Source organism: Salmo salar, chromosome ssa01 (genome assembly GCF_905237065.1).
Source record: "Salmo salar chromosome ssa01, Ssal_v3.1, whole genome shotgun sequence".
NCBI classification, from domain to species: Eukaryota; Metazoa; Chordata; class Actinopteri; order Salmoniformes; family Salmonidae; genus Salmo; species Salmo salar.
The window spans coordinates 20,971,857-20,998,267 of NC_059442.1; the positions used below are offsets into that span (position 1 = coordinate 20,971,857).

Below are 26,411 nucleotides of genomic sequence, written 5' to 3' on the forward strand. Positions count from 1 at the left end.
GGCCACTGAGTCGTTGAATGTTGCCGTAATAAACTCTCTGACTTTGTTGATATGAGGTTGTAAAACAGTATCATTCTCTCGTAATATATACAAATATTTCATACCCGCCCAATTTACAAGCACAGGTTTTCTCCGAACCTTGCAGTAGTCCTTTTGCAGATGAATAGTTTATCCTTGGGTTGAGTCAGTAAATTATAATGATACTCTGAGAGATGGCAATATGTGGCTGCCACGTATCTTAATGGGCTTTGCAAAATATGGTTCTTATGGTTAATATATCTTGTTCATTCAGGCTTGCAGTAAACGCAATGCTGAAAACCCCAGCCAGCAACTTGTCCACTGTTATGTAGCTAACTCCATTGCAGAGAGAGCCATGCTGTGAAGGCAACACCAACAAGGACACATGTCTTTGAGACATCTCACACCTGTGAAGTGATGGAGTCCTAAAGTGCCTCACTTCACCTCGCCTCACTGGGACTGTAATTGTGACATTTCTCTGTGTTGTGGCTTCAGGCACTGACTAACACTGAGATCTATGATGTCATTAACCTTCAGTTACTAAGCAACCCCTAACTCAGGGCTGTGAGGTGTGACAAGACAGTGTGTGTGTGTGCGTGTGTGCGTGTGTGTGTGCGTGTGTGTGTATGAGCCACGGCTGATTGGGGGCCTCGGTGGGATGGATGATGGCTGGATTATTGCAGCGCTTCCACCGGGTGTTGTGGCAGCACAGACGCTCTCTCTCTCTGAGGGGCTGGGTTACAGCATTGTGGATGGAGCTAGCTGTTGTGGCAGCACAGACGCTCTCTCTCTCTCTGAGGGGCTGGGTTACAGCATTGTGGATGGAGCTAGCTGTTGTGGCAGCACAGACACTCTCTCTGAGGGGCTGGGTTACAGCATTGTGGATGGAGCTAGCTGTTGTGGCAGCACAGACACTCTCTCTGAGGGGCTGGGTTACAGCATTGTGGATGGAGCTAGCTGTTGTGGCAGTGGCTCAGACTGTCTTTGTTTTTCTCCTTGTGTATCTCCCTCACCCTCTCTTGTTGGTCCCACTCTCACCCCCTACTTTCTCTCGCTCCTCTCATAGTCATACGCGACACACACACACATACTCTCTACACTTCATGTCTCTCATACTCTCACTAAGTGGCCTGACATGGAGTAGTATTTATGTTCACCTCACCAGGGTTCAAGCTGAGCCTGTTGAGACTGCACCTGTAAAATGCTTCCTTCACAGAGAGAGAGAAGTGGGGGAATGGATAAGGACAGTAGAAGAGATAAATCATTGATGGATGTGGGGAGAGAGGAGGGACCATAATAATGATACATGTTGAAGAGTTGATTTCCATACTGTTGTTGATAACAGGAGTATAAATGCAGCACCCGACACCCGGCCAACTCTACCCAGGGAGCTCCTTCCCCTATCACCCTCCCATCTATGTAACAGAAACATTGCAGCTAGCTGTCTGTGTTCATTGGTGTTCACCTTGTGGGAAAGGACAGAGACATGATAGGTGTTTTTCCTGACCATATCACCTTACCAGGAAAAACTCTGACTCAACTGACCTGTCTTATACCGTTTTACTCCACGAGGAACATAGATCAAACACAAAAGGAAAAACCTTTCAGGAAAACGTTTTGGCCCAAAAGCAAACTTTTATCAGATCCAGCCCGATCCTCCAGGAGATGCCAGGTTTCCCAGCTCTCCTCAAATCCTATCACCACTGCATGTCCTGGGGAGGGAAACTAAATCAGCTCAGTCCATTGAATGATTAGTTGAATCATGTGGCTTGAGTGAGTTACTAGATATGGAACCTAGAGACTTACAGGCTGTGTGTGTCTCTATTCAAAGGACCCTATACAGATGCTGACTGCCTGGCCTGTGTATCTATCTGATACATGACCTTTACTAGCTCTAACAAACCACTCTTTCTCTCAGTCATATACAACATTTCAGGGGTTATTGAACAGTGATAACTATGTTTTAGATGTGATAAAGAACTGTCACATCATTGTAGTCAGTAGATCCTTGTAATCCCATACAGCTCAACAAGGTTATCAGTACACTCTCATCAAGTCCCATTTTCACTTCTGAACGTTTTGGTCGTCCAGCGGCAGCGAGTAGTCCTTTGTTGGCTGCGTTGTGAGTGTTTTCAGGGCCAGGGTCAATAGCAGTCCTTTCATTTCACTGCCTCTGAAACAGCCACTTACACTAATTACCCTGAACAAAAATGTAAACGCAACATGTAAAGTGTTGGTCCCATGTTTCATGAGCTGAAATAAAAAACCCAGAAATGTCCCATACGCACAAAAATGCTTATTTCTCAAATTTTGTGCATAAATTTGGTTACATCCCTGTTAGTGAGCATTTCTCCTTAGCCAAGATAATCCATCCACTTGACAGGTGTGGCATATCAAGAAACTGATTAAACAGCATGATCTTGTACTGGGGACAATAAAAGGCCACTCTAAAGTGTGAAGTTTTGTCACAAAACTCAATGCCATAGATGTCTTACGTTTTGAAGGAGTGTGCAAATTTGCATGATGACTGAAAGAATGTCCACCAGAGCTGTTGCCAGATAATTTCATGTTTATTTCTCTACCATAAGCTGCCTCCAACGTTGTTTTAGAGAATTTGGCAGTACGTCCAACCGGCCTCACAAATGCAGAACATGTGCAACCACGCCAGGCCAGGACCTCCACATCCGACGTCTTCACCTGCGAGATTGTCTGAGTCCAGCCACCCGGGCAGCTGATGATATTGTGGGTTTGTACAATCAAATCATTTCTACACAAACTGTCGGAAACCGTCTCAGGGAAGCTCATCTGCATGCTCGCCATCCTCACCAGGGTCTTGACCTGACTGCATTTTGGAATCGTGACCAACTTCAGTGGGCAAATACTCACCTTTAATGGCCACTGGCACACTGGAGAAGTGTGCTTTTCATGGATGAATCCCGATCTCAACTGTACCGGGCAGATGGCAGATGGCATCATGTGGGAGAGCTGTGGTGGAGGTAGGGTTATGGTATGGGCAGGCATAAGCCATGGACAATGAACACAATTTCATTTTATTGATGGCAATTTGAATGCACAGAGATACCGTGATGAGATCCTGAGGCCCATTGTCGTGCCATTCCTCCACCGCTGTCACCTCATGTTTCAGCATGATAATGCACTGCCCCATGTCACAAGGATCTGTACACAATTCCTGGAAGCTGAAAATGTCCCAGTTCTTCCATGGCCTGCATACTCACCAGACATGTCAACCATTGAGCATGTTTGGGATGCTCTGGATTGACGTGTACAACATCGTGTTCCAGTTCCCACCAATATTTAGCAACTTCGCACAGCCATTGAAGAGGAGTGGGACAACAGTCCACAGGCCACAATCAACAGCCTGATCAACTCTATGTGAAGGAGATGTGTCACGCTGCATGAGGAAAATGGTGGTCACACCAGATACTGACTGGTTTTCTGATCCACATCCCTTCTTTTTTGTTAAGGTATATGTGACCAAAAGATGCGCATCTGTATTCCCAGTCATGTGAAATCCATAGATTAGGGCCTAATGAATTTATTTAAATTGACTGATTTCCTTATATGAAATGCAACTCAGTACAATCTTTGAAATTGTTGCATGTTGCGATTATATTTTTGTCCAGTATACATTTTACTGTCGGATGTGTTGGGTCCATCTCCACCTGGAGCCAGCAGCAACCTTTCCAAACTGTTTGTGTGAGTTTGTGTGTGTGTTTGTGCGTGTGTGTGTGCATGTGCATGTGCACTGTGTGCGTTTGTTTGTATGTTAATTATCCAGTGCTGAACGACCATCCATTCATGCAAATAAATTGAACAATCATGAATTGAATTAGGAGTTGAATTTGAAATAGAAAAAAGTGGAGCTCTCTTTATCCTCTTACATGCTTTCGATACAGAACATAATTTACTGAGATATGTGGCAATTGCTTCTACCAGGTATAATCAGCACAGGAGCTGTACAGATCAGATTAACATCACAACAAATCATTTAACATGCTGATTGGCTTTGTGCTTCTAATGTTTTGGTTTACTTTGAAAAGTAGACAAGGATCTGAACCCGACTGCCTGTATCACCTCAATCTCCCAAGTCATTACCGTTACACCCAGGAGAGAGAGAGCGATAGAGAGAGAGAGACGGGGAGAGGTAGAGAGAGAAAAACAGAGAGATGAAGACAGAGAGAGAGAAGCATCACATTAGAGCTGGGTTTTCAATGTGGTGGATGTGAGAAGTGTGCTGGAACAGGTGAACAGGGATTTTGCTGTGATGGAATTGGAGTGTTCAGCTGGACATCCTGATCCTGAAGTGGGCTTTCAGAGACAGGATCTTGCATCATGTTTTCCTGTGATAAAAGATACCAGTTTCTATGGCTACAGTGAGAGGTTTTGAGGCTTTAGTCATGATATCAAAATGGAGACTCTTTTCTCTATTCCATAGGAGGAGGAGTTGAAGAGGAACAGTGATTCTGTCACTTCAGAGATTTGGTTCCCCTTCATTCTGCTCCCTGTTAGTGTCACCTCCTGACCAGTGAGAAGGGTCATTTTGCCATAGTAGAATGGACAGGGCGAGGCAGGGGGGTTGTTTTGTGTGTTTTGGGGTTGGTTTGTTTCTAGGGGAATTTGTTCTAGTTTTCTGTTTCTATGTTTCATTTTCCATGTGTGGCCGAGTATGGTTTCCAATCAGAGGCAGGTGTCTTTCGTTGTCTCTGATTGGAAGCCATACTTAGGCAGCCTGTTTTTCTTTGGGTTTTGTGGGTGTTTGTTTTCCGTTTAGTTGTTCTTACCTGTCGGAACTGTTGGACGTTTGTTATTTTGTTATTGAAGTGTTTTCATTAAAAGGCAGAATGAGCACTATACACGCTACGCCTTGGTCTAATCCTTTCGACACTTGTGACAGAACCACCCACCAAAAGAAGACCAAGCAGCGTGGGAGGAGGTACTTGGAGTCCTGGACCTGGGAGGAAATCCTGGATGGGGCAGGACCTTGGACTAGACCTGGAGAGTATTGCCGCTCGCCGGAGGAGATAGAGGCAGCGAGAGCGGAACAGCGATACTGGGAGGAACAGGCAAGGAAGGAACGGAAGCCCGAGAGGCAGCGGCCAAATTATTTTGGGGGGGGGGGGGGCATACGGGGAGATTGGCGAGGTCGGGTTGAGACCTGAGCCAACTCCCTGTGCTTACCGTGGGGAGCGAGTGACCGAGCAAGCACCGTATTATGCGGTGATGCGCACTGTGTCGCCGGAGCGCACTCACAGCTCGGTGCGCTCGGTGCAAGCTCCTCACAGTTGCCGTGCTAGAGTTGGCCGTCAGCCAGGAAGAACTGCGCGGCTCAGCGTGTCTGGTCTCCAGTGCGTCTCTACGGCCCAGGTTATCCTGCGCCTGCTCTACGCACGGTACCCCCCGTTCACCAGCGCAGCACAGTTCGTCCTGTGCCAGCCCCCCGCCCTTGCTGGGCTACAGTGACCATCCAGCCAGGACGGGGTGTGCCAGCCCTGAGCTCCAGACCTCCGGTGCGCCTCCACGGCCCAGTGTGCCCTGTGCCAGCTCTGCGCACCCAGTCTCCTGTGCGTCTCCCCAGTCTGGTGAGACCAGTTCCAGCTCCCCATAGGAGGCCTCCGGTAATGATCAATGGCCCGAAGCCTCCAGCGATAATCCTCAGCCCGGAGACTCCAGCGACGCTCCTCGGCCCGGAGCCTGTAGGGATGATCCATGGCACGAAGCCTCCTGTGATGATCCATGGCCCGGAGCCTGTAGGGATGATCCATGGCACGAAGCCTCCAGTGATAATCCATGGCCCGGAGCCTCCAGTGATGATCCATGGCACAAAGCCTCCAGTGAGGATCCAAGGCACGGAACCTACGGCGACGCTCCTCAGCCCGGAGCCTCCAGCTACGCTCCTCAGCCCGGAGCCTCCAGCTACGCTCCTCAATCCCGCAGCCTCCAGCTACGCTCCTCAATCCCGCAGCCTCCAGCTACGCTCCTCAGCCCAGAGCCTCCAGCGACGCTCTCAGCCGGAGCCTCCAGCGACGCTCCTCAGCCCGCAGTCTCCAGCGACGCTCCTCAGCCCGGAGTCTCCAGCGACGCTCCTCAGCCCGGAGTCTCCAGCGACGCTCCTCAGCCCGGAGCCTCTAGCGACGCTCCTCAGCCCGGAGCCTCCAGCGACGCGCCTCAGCCCGGAGCCTCCAGCGACGCGCCTCAGCCCGGAGCCTCCAGCGACGCCCCTCAGCCCTGGGCCTCCAGCGACGCCTCTCAGCCCGGGGCCTCCAGCGACGCCTCTCAGCCAGGGGCCTCCAGCGACGCCTCTCAGCCCGGGGCCTCCAGCGACGCCTCTCAGCCCGGGGCCTCCAGCGACACCTCTCAGCCCGGGGCCTCCAGCGATGGTCTGCAGCCCAGAGTCTTCAATGACGGTCTGCAGCCCAGAGCCTTCGTTAACGGTCTGCAGCCCAGAGTCTCCGGCGGTGGTCGGCAGCGCAGAACGGGGGCTACGCCCGGAGCTAGAGCTGGAGGATTGGCGGAAGGGTTGGGTGTAGCACAGGAACCGTCGTAGTCAGTGGCCACCCTCCCTTCCCTTCCTTTAGGTTTGGGGTTGTTTTTGTGGGTTTTTTGTTTGGGGTGCAGCCGGGGTCTGCATCTTCGGGGGGGGTTACTGTCACGTCCTGACCAGTGAGAAGGGTCATTTTGCCATAGTAGAATGGACAGGGCGAGGCAGGAGGGTTGTTTTGTGTGTTTTGGGGTTGGTTTGTTTCTAGGGGAATTTGTTCTAGTTTTCTGTTTCTATGTTTCATTTTCCATGTGTGGCCGAGTATGGTTTCCAATCAGAGGCAGGTGTCTTTCGTTGTCTCTGATTGGAAGCCATACTTAGGCAGCCTGTTTTTCTTTGGGTTTTGTGGGTGTTTATTTTCCGTTTAGTGATTGTACCTGACGGAACTGTTGAGCGTTTATTATTTTGTTGTGAAGTGCTTTTCATTAAAAGTAAATGATGAGCACTATACATGCTGCGCCTTGGTCTAATCCTTTCGACGCTTGTGACAGTTTGACTGACATATAGAAGGACAGTTCCATACCGCAGAACACTGAGCACAGCACCGATAAGACGATGGCTTCTTCATTACGTTGCTAATTCGCTGCGCCACTGATAAGTATTCAAGCATTCTGCTGCCCTGCTTATTTGGCTAAATTAATCTCATTGTAGGAAAGTAAAGTAAGAGTCCCCTTGGCTCCTGACTGTGGAGTTCTTCTGGAAAATGGAAGGAGATTGTTGAAAAGAGAAAAAGGGAAATTTTACTCAGGGACACTGGACCTAATCTCTTTTGGAGGGATTAATGGTGAAAGGTCTGATAGGTTTGTGTGTTAGGTGGCCATGACAGGATTATGGGCCACATTGGCTATACAAAGGGTGTCTTCTTAGACTCTCAGTCTCTCACAAATGTGCATCTTCTTTTCCTCTCTCTCTCTCTCTCTCTCTCTCTCTCTCTCTCTCTCTCTCTCTCTCTCTCTCTCTCTCTCTCTCTCTCTCTCTCTCTCTCTCTCTCTCTCTCTCTGTCTGTGTCTGTCTCTCTCTCATACATAGTTTCTCTCTCACACACCCTCACTTTCCCACACACTCTCTCTACTCATTGATGTTCTGTTATGCAGCTCCTCTCTTCCCACTAAAAAAGCCCACTGCGGCAGTAACAGCATTAGCAGCGGTAGCAGTACCTCTGGTCTAATCTAGCTCTAGCCCCAGTGCTGCTAACCCAGAGATGGTGGGGTGCTGCTCTGATTGCTCCAGCACGCTGTTCAGGCCCAGCAGGCTGTGGCTGGTTATCTGTCTTCACTCACATCCTCACTGAGCTGGCAGCTCTGTGGACCAACACAACACAATGGGCAGAGCAACAGGATGCGCCTCAGGCTCCGGCACATCCAGCCAACACAGTGCAACACCCACCCAACAATGTTCTCTCTCTCTCTCTCTCTCTCTCTCTCTCGCTTCCTCTCTCTTCCTCTTCCTCTCTTCCTCTCCTCTCCCAATGCCTCAGAACTACCTACACTCGTGAACAATACAGGAGGAGAGTGCTGACTGAATTTGGAACACTTGACTTGTAGGATAGCTTAGGATTCCTGAGTGAGCATTGACTCAGAGTGTGCAGAAATAGCGTGGCTGAAGTAAAAGTACTGCAGAAAATGGTAAAGAATATCAAATGTGGAATATGCAGTTGAAATGAATAACGACTGTCATCATATTTATGTTTTCATATTCAGCACTCTATTAAGCATCAACTATTGAAATAATTATCTTAAATCATATTAGTTAATTATCACATAAGTAACTAACAGTACCTCAGTAAGTGTTTCTGTTTGAGAAGCACAGTCATGTCTGCAGCAGAGGTTCACTTGACAGTGACCCTATATCATCTCATTGATTAGTGTGAGAACTGCCTTTTTGATTTGAGACCCCGGCTTGGCTGCATTCAGAAAGTAGACCTGTCGCCTGTATGATCTGTGACAAGCTGACTCAGCACCTCCACAACCCCACATATTCTCCCAGAGCCTTTTGCTTTCTCCTCTCTTTCCACTTATTACCTTCCAGACCTCTCTCTCTTTCTGCTTGTGAAAGGCCTAATAATGTTTTCTGTCACGGGGAGTTGGGATGGGCTGGAGAGGGCGGGCAAGCCGTGTCAGTGAAAAAGATTGTCTGCCGGATCCCTGGCTGTCTAACAGATTGACCTGAGCATCTGTGAGGGGAGAGGCGAGTGTAGATAATCAGGCTCTGGCCATCACAGCTCTTCTGCCCTGGCCGTGCAGCTGTCCATCGGCTCTCACTCCAATCTAATAGCCTGGACCAGGAATGGGCAACTTTGATGGGGGTGGGGGCCACAAAAAATCTGAGCTCATCATGAGGGGCTGCATAGCGAGCAAAGATTTTAGTGGCCCCCCTCTTGACAGTGGAGAATTTTTTTGCAGTTTTTAAAGCAAGTTTGCTGAATCTACACATTTAGCCATGGGGCGGAGAGAAGATTTCGCTATTTTATATCTCATTTCATGCAATTCTACTCATTTTGCCATGGGGCGGAGAGGAAAATGAGCTGTTTTACAGCTCATTTCCTGCAATTCTACACATTTTGCCATAGATTGGAAATAAATGTTTGCAGTTTTAATATCATATATCTGAGTGACAATGATTTAAAAACTCAATGGGGGCCCCCCGGCCGGTAATTCAACCATGATAACAAGCAAACAAATTTGCTGACATGGGCTAATTGACTGACTAGCAGTGACTGACATAGCAAGAGGAAAACTGTTGATGCACAACCAAATTTCGAATTCCACCTTGTGTATTCTGCTATTCTATCTGGCAACAGTAAGTTGACTGGGGGGTTGATCTGAGGGCCTTCAAGCCGCCAGTTGGCAGCTCCCTGGCCCGGGACCATCGCCTGGACCATCGCTTATCCCCTGGGTGTTAGGACACAATTCCCCCCCTTAGTGATGAAAGGCCAGTATTTGAGTGTGTTTAACCTTTGGGAGATGGATAATCAAGCTGCTCTATCGATTTGCTTTTCTTAGAAAGGGTGCTTCTTTTCCTGGATGAGATGTTGTTCTCATAGCTAGCTATTGCTCCTGTTATTGTCAAGTGCTCTCAACCTAAAGCCTTCTTTGTACGCCTGTGTTTATGGTATTTATTGGTGAAGAGATGATATACTGCTCTGATGCCTAGTGCTGCCTGTATTGGCCCTGTATTGGCCCTGTACTGGCCCTATATTGGCCCTGTATGGCCCTGTATTGGCCCTGTATTGATGTATTACGTAACACTGAGGTACAATGATATTGCCAAATCTGAAGGTCGTGGGCCTTTTGAGTTGTAGTCTGCTCCTGGCTCTATTATGACATTTTTAAGTTTGTTTTCAAGTCCTGTTCCAGGCTAAATGAGGGGAGGTGTGTGCCAGTCAGTTACTCTAGCAGATATAATGCTATTTAAATGGTAATGTAATAACAGGAGCAAAACCACCTTTATTTATACTCTGTGCATAGCGTAGGCTAAGTACTGGACTGGAGCCCTTAATATATGAGGCCCTTCCCCTTCCTCTCTCTCTCTCTCTCTCTCTCTCCTCCTGCATGTCAGAGTTCCAGCATAGATCACTTAAGGGGTTCTTGGAGCATTGACAATATTGGACCAATGGCTCTGTGCCAAGTGTTGAGTCGGGCATGGTCAGTACATGGCTAAGCAGACCACAGGCTCATGAATGATGCTTCTCTCCACATGGTCAGTACATGGCTAAGCAGACCACAGGCTCATGACTGATGATTCTCTCCACATCTGGGGACTTGGGTCATGTTTAATTGACACGAAATGGTGAAACAGTTTTGAAATGGAAAATAAATAAATAAATGCTGTAATTGGACAGGGTTATTATACCTTAGCTACCTCCTCCATTTCAAAATGGTTTCTCCAGTTGTGTGCCTAGTGACCACAGCCCAGGTATTTCTGTTGAAACGTAAGATTCTATAGGCCATTTTAAATCAGAGCTTCCTAGCTTCTCTGAAACATCAGCCTTTTCTGCATTATTCATCATTCAGCCTCTGAGACCGAGGCAGAAGCCACTGGTACTGGGGCTAAAACAAAATGTATTCTCTGTTTCTGCTGAATGATGACAGATACTCACCTGTGTTTGGAGAGCCTTTGCTGGATGGATGCTTGCTCATAGAGAACAGAGTCTCGTATAAATATGAAATGGTGTAGGCGTCGCTTTCAGAATCCTCCATTCCTTTTACAGAGAAACCAGTCTGAGAGTGAGAGGGAGAGAGGGAGAGAGAGAGACAGACAGACAGAAAGACGGAGAGAGATAGCGAGAGAGAGGGAGAAAGGGAGAGACAGAGAGAGAGGGAGAGACAGAGAGAGACGGGATGAGTCTGTCACTGGGGTATAATCCTGGGAAATGCTAAAATTGTGCCGCCGGATAATTTATTCAACTTGTCTCAACTTGTCTTCTTCGTGGAATAGTCAATCTTCTGAGTTGAGAGAAGGCCTTGCAGACAATGCAATGTGGCAGTGGCACAACTTCAGACAACATTGCATCATAATTTCACCATTGAGCTGCCATTGCTGTAGCCCATATAAAAAATACTATATTATACTATGGTCCAAATGCAGTAGTATTACTACATTTACATTTACATTTAAGTCATTTAGCAGACGCTCTTATCCAGAGCGACTTACAAATTGGTGCATTCACCTTATGATATCCAGTGGAACAAACACTTTACAATAATGCATCTAAATCTTTTAAGGGGGGGGTTAGAAGGATTACTTTATCCTATCCCAGGTATTCCTTAAAGAGGTGGGGTTTCAGGTGTCTCCGGAAGGTGGTGATTGACTCCGCTGTCCTGGCGTCGTGAGGGAGCTTGTTCCACCATTGGGGTGCCAGAGCAGCGAACAGTTTTGACTGGGCTGAGTGGGAACTGTGCTTCCTCAGAGGTAGGGGGGCCAGCAGGCCAGAGGTGGATGAACGCAGTGCCCTTGTTTGGGTGTAGGGCCTGATCAGAGCCTGAAGGTATGGAGGTGCCGTTCCCCTCACAGCTCCGTAGGCAAGCACCATATTCTTGTAGCGGATGCGAGCTTCAACTGGAAGCCAGTGGAGAGAGCGGAGGAGCGGGGTGACGTGAGAGAACTTGGGAAGGTTGAACACCAGACGGGCTGCGGCGTTCTGGATGAGTTGTAGGGGTTTAATGGCACAGGCAGGGAGCCCAGCCAACAGCGAGTTGCAGTAATCCAGACGGGAGATGACAAGTGCCTGGATTAGGACCTGCGCCGCTTCCTGTGTGAGGCAGGGTCGTACTCTGCGAATGTTGTAGAGCATGAACCTACAGGATCGGGTCACCGCCTTGATGTTAGTGGAGAACGACAGGGTGTTGTCCAGGATCACGCCAAGGTTCTTAGCACTCTGGGAGGAGGACACAAGGGAGTTGTCAACCGTGATGGCGAGATCATGGAACGGGCAGTCCTTCGCCGGGAGGAAGAGCAGCTCCGTCTTGCCGAGGTTCAGCTTGAGGTGGTGATCCGTCATCCACACTGATATGTCTGACAGACATGCAGAGATGCGATTCACCGCCTGGTTATCAGAAGGGGGAAAGGAGAAGATTAATTGTGTGTCGTCTGCATAGCAATGATAGGAGAGACCATGTGAGGACATGACAGAGCCAAGTGACTTGGTGTATAGCGAGAATAGGAGAGGGCCTAGAACAGAGCCCTGGGGGACACCAGTGGTGAGAGCGCGTGGTGCGGAGATAGATTCTCGCCACGCCACCTGGTAGGAGCGACCTGTCAGGCAGGACGCAATCCAAGCGTGGGCCGCGCCAGAGATGCCCAACTCGGAGAGGGTGGAGAGGAGGATCTGATGGTTCACAGTATCAAAGGCAGCAGATAGGTCTAGAAGGATGAGAGCAGAGGAGAGAGAGTTAGCTTTAGCAGTGCGGAGAGCCTCCGTGACACAGAGAAGAGCAGTCTCAGTTGAATGCCCAGTCTTGAAACCTGACTGATTAGGATCAAGAAGGTCATTCTGAGAGAGATAGCAGGAGAGCTGGCCAAGGACGGCACGTTCAAGAGTTTTGGAGAGAAAAGAAAGAAGGGATACTGGTCTGTAGTTGTTGACATCGGAGGGATCGAGTGTAGGTTTTTTCAGAAGGGGTGCAACTCTCGCTCTCTTGAAGACGGAAGGGACGTAGCCAGCGGTCAAGGATGAGTTGATGAGCGAGGTGAGGTAGGGGAGAAGGTCTCCGGAAATGGTCTGGAGAAGAGAGGAGGGGATAGGGTCAAGTGGGCAGGTTATAGTGGTTATATAGTGGTTTTGCGGACAACACTGTAGTATTCACTGTAGTATACTGAAGTCCGCAACAACACTGTAGTACTTACCTATAACTATAGTATAAATACTGTAGTAAAAGAAAACTGTAGTATATACTATAGTAATTAATGTAGTGTGTTCGAGAATTGTAGTACTTTAGTGTTTACTGTAGTGTTTTTGCAGACTGTAATATAGTGTTGTATTTACTGTAGTGTTTTTACGGAGATTACTGTAGTATTTACTATAGTTTTTGTTTTATTATCTTTTGTATAGAAGTGGAGGTTTTCTCCTTGATGAAACCTACTGGAGAAATACTAAAATAGCAATTTTTCCATAACCTGTATGTAAGTAGATGTGGGCATCTGAACGTATAGTTCAGAGCATCTTCTCTTCTCTATAACATGGAACACAATAGGTCTATACTTGGCATGTAGTTTTGCACTTATGGGTGGCACAAATTGGGATGTGGGGGAGGGGAATGGGCAGGCTTTATGCAAATTAAATAGTGGTAAGGTAAGACCCAGGTGAAGACAGTGTCGAAGTAACAAAAGTTTATTAATTCAAACACAGGAAGGCAAAGGTACAGGACAGCAGGCAGGCTTAGGGTCAGGTCAGGCAGAGGTCGGTAATCCAGAGTAGTGGGGCAAAGGTACAGGACAACAGGCAGGCTCAGGGCTGACCCTGAGCCTGCCTGCTGTCCTTTACCCTCTACTCTGGATTACCGACCTCTGCCTGCCCTGACCCTGCCTGGGCAGGGCAGGCAGAAAGGACAAAACTGGGAAAAATAGAACACAGGAAAGTTGACAAGGCAGGAGCAAGGGGAAAAACACTGGTAGGTTTGAGGAACAAAACGAACTCGCACAGACAGACAGAAAACATAGGGTATAATGGGGAAGATGGGTGACACCTGGAGGGGGGTGGAGACAAGCAAAAGGACAAGTAAAACAGATCAGGGCGTGACAAGTAAAGTAGTGTTTTTGCGGACACTACTGTAGTATTTACAACAGTGTTTTTGTTGCGGATAATACTGTAGTATTTACTATTTTTCATGTGGGGCAGTACACTGTTTTTATATACAGTACCTGGCAAAAGTTTGGACACACCTACTCATTCAAGGGTTTTTCTTTATTTTTACTATTCTACATTGTAGAATAATGGTGAAGACATCAATACTATGAAATAACAAATATGTAATTATGTAGTAACCAAATAAGTGTTAAACAAATCAAAATATATTTTATATTTGAGTTCTTCAAAGCCACCTTTTGCCTTGATGACAGCTTTGCACACTCTTGGCATTCTCTCAACTAACTTCATGAGGAATGCTTTTTCAACAGTCTTGAAGGAGTTCCCACATAGCACTTGTTGGCTGCTTTTCCTTCACTCTGCGGTCCAACTCATCCCAAACCATCTCAATTGGGTTAAGGTTGGGTGATTTCTGAGGCCAACTCATCTGATTCAGCATTTCATCACTCTCCTTCTTTGTCATATAGCCCTTACACAACCTGGAGGTGTGTTTTGGGTCATTGTCCTGTTGAAAAACAAATGATAGTCCCCACTAAGCACAAACCAGATGGGATGGCTTATCGTGTGCCTTGAATTCGAAATAAATCACAGACAGTGTCACAGCAACAACAAAAAACACACCATCACACCTCCTCCTCCATGCTTCACGGTGGGAACCACACATGCGGAGATCATCCGTTCACCTACTCTGCGTCTCACAAACACATGGCAGTTGGAACCAAAAATCTCGAATTTGGACTCATCAGACCAAAGGACACATTTACACCAGTATAATTTCCATTGCTCGTGTTTCTTGGTCCAAGCAAGTCTCTTCTTATTATGTGTGTCCTTTAGTAGTGGTTTCTTTGCAGCAATTCAACCATGAAGGCCTGATTCACACAGTCTCCTCTGAACAGTTGATTTTGAGAGGGTCTGTTACTTGAACTCTGTGAAGCATTTATTTGGGCTGCAATCTGAGGTGTACTTAACTCTAATGAACTTATCCTCAACTTGAGGTAACTCTGGGTCTTCCTTTCCTGTGCCGGTCCTCATGAGAGCATGTTTCATGGTAGCGCTTGATGGTTTTTGCGACTGCACTTGAAGCTTCTTGTTCTTGAAATGTTCCGTATTGACTGACCATCATGTCTTAAAGTAATAATGGACTGTTGTTTCTCTTTGCTTATTTGAGCTGTTCTTGCCATAATATGGATTTGGTATTTTACCAAATAGGGCTATCTTCTGTATAACCCCCTACCTTGTCACAACACAACTGATTGGCTCAAACGCATTAAGAATGAAATAAATTCCACAAATTAACTTTTAACAAGGCACACCTGTTAATTGAAATGCATTCCAGGTGACTACCTCATAAAGCTGGTTGAGAGAATGCCAAGAGTGTGCAAATCTGTTATCAAGGCAAAGGGAAGAGTCTCAAATATAAAATATATTGTGATTTGCTTAACACTTTTTTGGTGACTACATGATTCCATATGTGTTATTTCATAGTTTTTATGTCTTCACTATTATTTTTTATTTTTTATTTAACTAGGCAAGTCAGTTAAGAACACATTCTTATTTACAATGACGGCCTAGGAACAGTGGGTTAACTGCCTTGTTCAGGGGCAGTACGACAGAATTTTACCTTGTCAGCTCGGGGATTCGTTCTAGCAACCTTTCAGTTACTGGCCCAACGCTCTAACCACTAGGCTACCCGCCACCCCAGGTTCAATGTAGAAAATAGTAAAAATAAAGAAAAACCATTGAATGAGTAGGTGTTCTATATAAAAAATGGTGTGGAGTATGGACAGTACATGACTAGAAAAGGTGTGTACAGCAGTACTTATATAGGATGAGCCATGACTAGAATATAGTGAACAACAATATAAAAGCAACATGGTAAGTGTTGTTCTCATGTTTCATGAGCTGAAATTAAAGATCCCAGAAATGTTCCAGACACACAAAAAGCGTATTTCTCAAAAATATTGTGCACAAATTTGTTTACATCACTGTTATTGAGCATTTCTCATTTGCCAAGATAATCAATCCACCTGACAGGTGTGTCATATCAAGAAGCTGATTAAACAGCATGATCATTAAACAGGTGCACCTTGTGCTGGGGACAATGCAAGGTCACTCTAAAATGTGCAGTTTTGTCACACAACACAATGCCACAGATGTTTCAGTTTTTGCGATTGGCATGCTGAATCCAGGAATGTTCACCAGAGCTTAATTTCTCTACCATAAGCCGTCTCCAACGTCATTTTAGAGATTTTGCCAGTACGTCCAACCGGTCTCACAACCGCAGACCACGTGTATGTCGTTGTGTGGACGAGAGGTAGGCATAAGCTACAGACAACAAACACAATTGCATTTTCTCAATGGCAATTTGAATGCACAGAGATACCGTGATGAGATCCTGAGGCCCGTTGTCCTCTGCGATCACCCATTTATCCTCTGCCATCACCTCATGTTTCAGCATGATAATGCACAGCCCCATGTCGCAAGGATCTGTACACAATTCCTGGAAGCTGAAAATGGCCCAGTTCTTCCATGGCCTTCATACTCACCAGACATGTTACCCATTGAGCATGTTTGGGATGCTCTGGATTAACGTTTACTACTCTGTGTTCCAGTTCCCACCAATATCCAGCAACTTTGCACAGCCATTGAAGAGGAGTGGGACAACAGTCCACAGGCTACAATCAACAGCCTGATCAACTCTATGCGAAGGAGATGTGTCACGCTGCATGAGGCAAATGGTGATCACACCAGATACTGACTGGTTTTCTGATCCACGCCGCTACTTTTTTTTAAAGGTATATGTGACCAAAAGATGCATATCTATATTCCCAGTCATGTGAAATCCATAGATTAGGGCCTAATGAATTTACACTGCTCAAAAAAATAAAGGGAACACTTAAACAACACAATGTAACTCCAAGTCAATCACACTTCTGTGAAATCAAACTGTCCACTTAGGAAGCAACACTGACTGACAATAAATTTCACATGCTGTTGTGCAAATGGAATAGACAACAGGTGGAAATTATAGGCAATTAGCAAGACACCCCCAATAAAGGAGTGGTTCTGCAGGTGGTGACCACAGACCACTTCTCAGTTCCTATGCTTCCTGGCTGATGTTTTGGTCACTTTTGAATGCTTGCGGTGCTTTCATTCTAGTGGTAGCATGAGACGGAGTCTACAACCCACACAAGTGGCTCAGGTAGTGCAGCTCATCCAGGATGGCACATCAATGCGAGCTGTGGCAAGAAGGTGTGCTGTGTCTGTCAGCGTAGTGTCCAGAGCATGGAGGCACTACCAGGAGACAGGCCAGTACATCAGGAGACGTGGAGGAGGCCGTAGGAGGGCAACAAGCCAGCAGCAGGACCGCTACCTCCGCCTTTGTGCAAGGAGGACCAAGAGGAGCACTGCCAGAGCCCTCCAAAATGACCTCCAGCAGGCCACAAATGTGCATGTGTCTGCTCAAACGGTCAGAAACAGACTCCATGAAGGTGATATGAGGGCCCGACGTCCACAGGTGGGGGTTGTGCTTACAGCCCAACACCGTGCAGGATGTTTGGCATTTGCCAGAGAACACCAAGATTGGCAAATTCACCACTGGCGCACTGTGCTCTTCACAGATGAAAGCAGGTTCACACTGAGCACATGTGACAGACCTGACAGAGTCTGGAGATGCCGTGGAGAACGTTCTGCTGCCTGCAACATCCTCCAGCATGACCGGTTTGGCGGTGGGTCAGTCATGGTGTGGGGTGGCATTTCTTTAGGGGGCCGCACAGCCCTCCATGTGCTCGCCAGAAGTAGCCTGACTGCCATTAGGTACCGAGATGAGATCCTCAGACCCCTTGTGAGACCATATGCTGGTGCGGTTGGCCCTGGGTTCCTCCTAATGCAAGACAATGCTAGACCTCATGTGGCTGGAGTGTGTCACCAGTTCCTGCAAGATGAAGGCATTGATGCTATGGACTGGCCCGCCCGTTCCCCAGACCTGAATCCAATTGAGCACATCTGGGACATCATGTCTCGCTCCATCCACCAACACCACGTTGCACCACAGACTGTCCAGGAGTTGGCGGATGCTTTAGTCCAGGTCTGGGAGGAGATCCCTCAGGAGACCATCCGCCACCTCATCAGGAGCATGCCCAGGCGTTGTAGGGAGGTCATACAGGCACGTGGAGGCTACACACACTACTGAGTCTCATTTGGACTTGTTTTAAGGACATTACATCAATGTTGGGTCAGCCTGTAGTGTGGTTTTCCACTTTAATTTTGAGTGTGACTCCAAATCCAGACCTCCATGGGTTGATAAATTCGATTTCCATTGATTATTTTTGTGTGATTTTGTTGTCAGCACATTCAACTATGTAAAGAAAAAAGTATTTAATAAGATTATTTCATTCATTCAGATCTAGGATGTGTTATTTTAGTGTTCCCTTTATTTTTTTGAGCAGTGTATTTAAATTGATTGATTTCCTTATATGAACTGTAACTCAGTAAAATCTTAGACATTTTTGCATGTTGCGTTATTATTTTTGTTCAGTATACACATACTGTAAAGTGGTAAAACAGTATGTGAACATTATTAAAGTGACCAGTGTTCAATGACTCTATGTACATAGGGCAACAGTCTAAGGTGCAGGGTAGAGTACCCGCTGGTAGCCGGTTAGTGACAGTGTCTAAGGTTCATGGCAAGGTACTGGGCGGCGGTCAGCTAGTGATGACTGTTTAGTATTCTCTTTAACAAAGATATCTACAAATATTTCAGGATGTGTTCTGGAAATAATCAGAATTCATGTAAATATTGCAGTTTAGAAAACAAATCCTGTCCAAAATAAAGTGGTCTCTTGGGGTACGATGAGCTGTGGGACAGGGCAAGTTAAGCCGCCTGCAAATTTCTTTACTGAATGAAATATTACCACTACCTTTTTAAAATCATATCTTTCTTTATTCCCCAAACACAATTCAATGCAACACAATCACAATTGATTTTCGTCTTTTCATAATTTTAAGCATCTTTTAACACAGGCTTATGTGCTAACACTTAACAAAAACTTTGTACCATTTTTAAAAAAACTTTTAACATAGGCCAGGCCTCATATCCCAGCGATTATGCCTTGCATTACGCCTGGGAAGAATACACTTACATTTGCTCAACTTGCCATTGACTCAACCATTGGCTCAACTTACCCCATGGCCATTGGCTCAACTTACCCCAAGGCAAACATTTTGACTATATTAGTCCACATACAGTGCCTTCAGAAAGTATTCAGACCCCTTGACTTTTACCACATTTTATTACATAGAAGCCTTATTATACAATGGATTAAATAAAAATCCTCAGCTATCTACACACAATACCCCACAGTGTCAAAGCGAAAACAGGTTTTTAGAAATATTTGCTAATTAAAAACATATATAAAACTGAAATACCTTATTTACATAGAGACTCGAAATTGAGATCAGATGCATCCTGTTTCCATTGATCATCCTTGAGATGTTTCTACAACTTGATTGGAGTCCACCTGTGGTAAATTCAATTGATTGGATATGATTTGGAAAGGCACACACCTGTCCATATAAGGTCCCACAGTTGACAGTGCATATCAGAGCAAAAAACAAGCCATGAGGTCAAAGAAATTGTCCATAGAGCACAGAGACAGGATGGTGTTGATGCACAGATCTGGGGAAGGGTACCAAAAAATATCTGCCCATTGAAGGTCCCCAAGAACACAGTGGCTTCCATCATTCTTAAATGGAATAATTTTGGAACCAACAAGACTCTTCCTAGAGCTGGCCACCCGACCAAACTGAGCAATCGGGGCAGAAGGGTCTTGGTCAGGGAGGTGACCAAGAACCTGATGGTCACTCTGACAGAGCTCTAGTGTTCCTCTGTGGAGATGGGAGAACCTTCCAGAAGGACAACCATCTCTGCAGCACTCCACCAATCAGGCCTTTATGGTAGAGTGGCCAGACGGAAGCCACCCCTCAGTAAAAGGCGCATGACAGCCCGCTTGGAGTTTGCCAAAAGGCACCTAAAGGACTCTCAGATCATGAGAAACAAGATTCTCTGGTCTGATGAAACCAAGATTGAACTCTTTGGCCTGAATGCCATGCGGCACGTCTGGTGGAAACGTGACACCATCCCTACGGTGAAGCATGGTGGTGGCAGCATCATGCTGTGGGGATGTTTTTCAGCTAAAGGGACTGGAAGACTTGTCAGGATCGAGGCAAAAATGAATGGAGCAAAGTACAGAGAGATCCTTTATGAAAACCTGTTCCAGAGTACTCAGGACCTCAAACTGGGGCGAAGGTTCACCTTCCAACAGGACAATGAACCTAAGCACACAGCCAAGACAACAGAGGGGTGGCTTCAGGACAAGTTTCTGAATGTCCTTGAGTGGCCCAACGAAAGCCCGGACTTGAACCCGATCGAACATCTCTGGCAAGATCTGAAAATATCTGTGCAGTGATGCTCCCCATCCAACCTGACAGAGCTTGAGAGGATCTGCAGCAAGGAATAGGAGAAACTCCCCAAATACAGGTGTGCCAAGCTTGTAGCATCATACCCAAGAAGGCTCGATGTTGTAATCGCTGCGATAGGTGATTCAACAAAGTACTCAGTAAAGGGTGTGAATACTTACGTAAATGTGATATTTCCGTATTTAAAAATACAAAAATACAAAAAAAAAAAAAAAATTTTGCTTTATCATTATGGGGTACTGTGTGTAGATTGATGAGGGGAAAAAACGATTTAATTAATTTTGGTATAAGGCTCTAACGTAACAAAATGTGGAAAAATCAAGGGGTCGGAATACTTTCTGAACTTTCATGCAAGGTTAAGAACCTCATTGAAGCTTATAGAGACCGCAACTGATGTGTAGAACAATCTTAACATTATCTACTTTGGTTTAGATACAAGCATCATGAAACCTGTAACACAATACATTCATTTGACTTGTTGAAAATAAAGTTCTTGGACCCAACTTGCGTATCACTTTTTCCATGTGGCTTTATCCTTCAGACTCCATGAAATTATGACCGCTTCCTAAATATTTGGTGAAATTATAAATGTTGTGTGTCCTAGAATGTAACTCTAATTTAAATGTAGAAACAAGGGTGGCTCAACTTACCTCACTATCCCCTAAACATTAAAATAAGACTGCTTCCAGTAATTCTATTCCATTAGTAGTCTCTGCAGTCTTTGTCTGGTCATCCCCTTGTCTCTGTTTTATTCAAGGAGAGTGTATGTGTAACTAGAGTGAAAGAATGGTAGTGGGTTGTCTAAATAAAGTAAAGCTATTCTCTGATTAAGTTAAATGCGGTAGAGAGGTGGGTTGGGACGTCCGCCCTTGGAAACAGATCACAGAGAATGTGGTTTTAATCCAGCGATGTGGCTGCGGTGGTGGTAGGACGCCTCCCAAGGACGCTCGTCCGCTGATGCACCTCAAAGCTCTCTCCTCAGGGCTTTGACGGATGACACCCCCGCTCCAAAATGATAGGCTATTATTTCACTTTGCAATGGATAAATGGCAACACTAGCTGTTACCCGTCCCCCTTCCCTCGCCATGCCTCGCCTTGCAGCCTGGCACCAACAGACAGACAAGGGAGGGAGGGAGTAGAGAATAAAAGGTTTGTGGGACTGTGCCATTTTGTGATCTTACTTTCTCTTTTTCCACTTTGTTGTTCTAGGTGACTGACTACATTGTGCTGCTGTAGTGACAATGGCATTTGATAAGCAGCTGATTTGATCATGGGTTTTGATTGTTGCAACTGCTGAAGGTTATTTGTTCTTAGCTATTTACACAGCATCTGTTGCTCTCTCTCTCTCTCTCTCTCTCTCTCTCTCTCTCTCTCTCTCTCTCTCTCACACACAGACCAGCAGTATTCATGGTCTCCTTCTCAGCACTTCGATGAAGACAGCTACTCCCCTCCTCCACCCAAGAACATGAAGGCTCTATCGGGTGGCCGGCCCAGCCAGCTCCAGATCACCTCAGCTCACACCTGCGGCCTGGCCGACTGCGACCACTCCCTGGACCACCATGAGTCCCGCACCCCCTCATACCTCCTCAGCCCCACAGAGAGCTGTCTCATGGAGCACCACCGCTGCTCCCCCCGTAGCTCCATCCACTCTGAGTGCATGGCGATGCCAGTCTCCATGGCCAACACAGACCACTCCATCTCCAGCAGTACCTTTCCCAGGATGCACTACAGCTCCCACCACGACAGCAGCGGGTCGCGGGACGGTGGTAGTAGAGGAGGAGGAGGGGGAGGAGGTGTTGGCGGTGGATCACGGGATCGAGATGAGTGTGGCTCGTCGCATGGCGGTAGCGGTAAGATGAACAGAATCCCAGCCAACCTGCTGGACCAGTTTGAGAAGCAGCTTCCGTTACACCGTGATGGCTTCCACACATTGCAGTACCAGAGGGCATCCACCACCACCACGGAGCACCGCAACGAGAGCCCTGGGAGGATCCGACACCTGGTCCACTCTGTCCAGAAGCTCTTCACCAAATCCCACTCCCTGGAGGGCTCGTCCAAGATGAACGGAACCAAGGGAGACTTGCACCGGGAAGGCTCCCACCACCACCACCATCACCACCACGGACACCACAAACACAGCAAGCGCAGCAAGAGCAAAGAACGTAAGTCATCAGACAGCAGCAGTAAGCAGCGCTCCGGGGTGGCGGGCTGGTGGAGCTCAGACGATAACCTGGACAGTGACAGTACGTACCGGACGCCCAGTGTCATGTCACGCCAACATGTGGACCACATCAACCACTGCTACCCCGACTCTGTCCACAGTCACTACGGGGATCTGTCGCTCAAGACCTCCAAGAGCAACAACGATATGAAGTGTTCCGCGTGTGAGAGCGTGGCCATGGCTCCTGAAGGGAAGTTCATGAAGAGGAGCTCCTGGTCAACGCTGACTGTCAGCCAGGCCAAGGAGGCCTACAGGAAGTCCTCCCTCAACCTGGAGAAACCCATGATGCCCACAGACCTCAAGCCCAACCTCAGGCCCTGCCACTACCTACAGGTGAGTCACTCTTCTAGTCCTAGTCTGTCCGTTGCTGGAGCCATGTTGCCGGAACCACAGCAATGTGATAGATAGATAGATAGATAGATAGATAGATAGATAGATAGATAGATAGATAGATAGATAGATAGATAGATAGATAGATAGATAGATAGATAGATAGATAGATAGATAGATAGATAGATAGATAGATAGATAGATAGATAGATGAGATAGATAGATAGATAGATAGATAGATAGATAGATAGATAGATAGATAGATAGATAGATAGATAGATAGATAGATAGATAGATAGATAGATAGATAGATAGATAGGGACCAGTATGAAAAAGTACACTACTGTAAGTCACTGAATAAGAGCATCTGCTAATTGACTAAAATGTAAAATGGAGGGCCTCACGGGTGGCGCAGTGGTCTAAGGTACTGCATTGCAGTGCTAGCTGTGCCACCAGAGACTCTGGGTTCAAGCCCAGGCTCTGTCGCAGCCGGCCGAAACTGGGAGGCCCATGGGGTGGCGCACAATTGGTCTAGCGTCGTTCGGGTTAGGGAGGGTTTGTCTGGCAGCGATATCCTTGTTTCATCGCACACTAGTGACTCCTGTGGCAGGTTGGGCGCAGTGCACGCTGACCAGGTCACTAGGTGTACGGTGTTTCCTCTGACACATTGGTGTGGCTGGCTTCTGGGTTGGATGTGTGCTGTGTTAAGAAGCAGTGCGGCTTGGCTTGGCTGGGTTGGGTTGTGTTGTGTTTCAGAGGACGCATGGCTCTCGTAAAATGGATGGGATTGACAGATAAGCAGACAGATATGCACACATAGACATAGGTCCACTGGTAGGCTGATTTAGTGAAGCCATTGAGGAGAGAGAGGATTTATGGTCATTATCACTCAGTGTTGAACCAAAGACCAGCTATGCTTCATTCTAACACTCAGAAACACTGCAAACAATGAGGCTCATTGATTAGCATGGATCTCAATATTTAAGCCTGCTGTTTATATGGCACTCTATTCCATCAGAGGCTCATGTTCAGCAGACAGACAGCTCTGAATCCAGACAGTGTTATTATGATGTTGTTTGTCTCAGCTGGACCTCTGATAGTTCTGAGAGATAATCTCTTGTATTTCCCTGTCCAGGATATGAGTCACCTGTCAGGGGCTCAGCAGGGTAGAAGCAGTGAGGGAACAGCTCAGTGTGAGATATCAATTACTGTATCAATGAATAACACCAGGGACGAGGCGGGAGGGCAAAGAAAAGACTCAGGATCATTGCAGGTTTGAGCTTTTTGCTGTGCCATGTTTCCCGAAGGAGTCAGTTGGTCTGTATTGGTGTGTGAGAGGCCAGGATCTGCAATGTGGGAAACCCTGGTGGAATGTGGGTAATGACATTAAGATCAACTCAAAGTGAATCAGCATTTTTGGAGTTGATGGTCCAGAGGTTTTATGTTAGGGTTGTTGTAGTAAAGGGTATTTGTTTGGAATGGCAACTTCCTTGCCCACGGCACTGAATGCCTACTGTACTATTTCACTAAAATAACGATGTATATGAAACGATGCTGTTGGTGTATGATGAATCAATATCAAGCTCTTCCTGACAGTAAAAAGTACTTGTTTTACAGTTAACATACAACCCATGAGTGGGCTATTGCCTGAAGCTAAAACCATTTGAACTCCTTAGCACTCAGATAAATACTCCTCAGAGACTCTCTACGAAGTAGAATGTGGTGTAACTGTTAGATGCTGTCTTTAATGGACAAGAAATACATGATACATGACTCAACCCACCCACCATTCTAGTGAGGAGGCAATGCTTATCTGACTATTAACTGACGTAAACAGGAAAACAGAGGTTTTGTGACTAATTCCAAGCATCTGTATACAAAACCCTTTTAACAGTGATGAAAATGATGAACCCCAGACAACGGTAGCCTCTAGAACCTCCAATCTCTTTATCTCTACAAGTGCACTAAGCTCTCCCTGAGACTGATGATAAGAGACGGTAATGCATTCTTTGCCTGGTCTTTTGATGGGGTGTCTGAACGGCCATAAACACGTTGTTTTTTCTATAAATAGCCGGTCCATTCCGTTGGTTCTCCGCTGCAGGGTTACGGCACAGCTGGTGACGCATTTCCCCTGGGGATTGATGCCCCTTCTCTGAGGTGAACAAGCTACCAGGGAGGACTGTGGATCCACAGAGGCCTAGGAGACAGGGGGAAATAAACAGACTATTCTGGTCTATGGCTGGCTAGCTGGCTCAATAGCCGACTGGCTGGCTGGCTCAATGGCTGACTGGCTCAATGGCTGGCTGGCTCAATGGCTGGCTCAATGGCTGGCTCAATGGCTGGCTCAATGGCTGGCTCAATGGCTGGCTCAATGGCTGGCTCAATGGCTGGCTCAATGGCTGGCTGGCTGACTGGCTGGCTGGCTGGCTGGCTGGCTCAATGGCTCAAGGGCTGACTGGCTTGTTGGCTGGCTGGCTGTCTCTCTATTTCTATCCCTTTCCTTATCAACAGGAGCAGTGAGGTAGTCAGATTGAGTTGTTAGTCAAGAACATTACTCTAAAAGGGTCACATTGGAAGTTAGGCAACATCCTGTTGCTGTTCTGCTTTGTTTTTCTATTTCGGTTTAAAGGTGCAGTCCTATAAAAATAGTTGTTGTTGTTGTTAGTTTTTTGGGGAGGTGGGGTGTTTGTGGCACTCCAGATGGTTTAAAGTGCCAGTCACCTTGTTGTTGTCATTGGATTTGACAAGAGGGGAGAAAAGAAAGAAAAAAGCTGTTGAAAAGAGAGGAAGTTATGATGCTGTGAGAGAGCAGAGTGCTCTCCAAAAATGGGAAAGTTTGGCGTGTTAGTGAGCATAGAACAGGACAGAGATGGAGTACAGTTGGCTTCTTCCTGAAATGACAAATATTGGGAATCATACTGTATGTGCCATCAATCATCGCTCTCTGTCTTTTGCAGACTGATTTCACAACTTTGTCCCAATTACCCTGGCATGAACACACACACACAAACACACACTCACACACTCAGGCCCTTGTTGGTATCTGTTAGGGAGGAACAGCAGCTTTGATTTAGATGCAGTAAGGTGACAGTGACAATGCAATGAAGTCATGGATGTGACCAGCTCACCTGGCCAAGATACAGATTCACATCAGACTGCTGCTCATGGCAAACTTAATTCTCTCTCTCTCTCTGTCATCTCTCTTTCCATCTCCCTCTCTCTCATTCTCTATAATTATCTCTCTTTCAACCCCTCTATCTCTTTCTCATGTTCTTTCTCCCTTCTCTTTGTAGGTCTTGCTCTTCCCTCTCTTAGATACTGTAGACAAGCAGATAGTGTAGATCTGAAAGGACTCTGACTGAAAAAACAAGCATGATACATGTCTTATTAGCCACTCCACTGCTCAGCCAAAGTGCCACTAGAAAATCATTTTGTTTTACTGTTGTGTCTTAGTCTTCATTAATTCACTTCCACCGCTTAACACAACTCTTTTCCTTCCAAAA

At 46.5% G+C, this 26,411-nt stretch overlaps 1 protein-coding gene across 1 annotated transcript in view; it reads left to right on the forward strand.

Moving 5' to 3' along the window:
- The window catches only part of dlgap2a (discs, large (Drosophila) homolog-associated protein 2a), a 182,544-nt gene that overhangs the window by 94,931 nt on the left and 61,202 nt on the right, over positions 1-26,411 (forward strand). The window contains exon 2 of the mRNA XM_014150170.2: positions 21,752-22,911. Coding sequence (XP_014005645.2) covers positions 21,823-22,911 — 1,089 coding nt within the window. The 5' untranslated portion in view covers positions 21,752-21,822. The remainder of the gene's footprint in view (positions 1-21,751; positions 22,912-26,411) is intronic.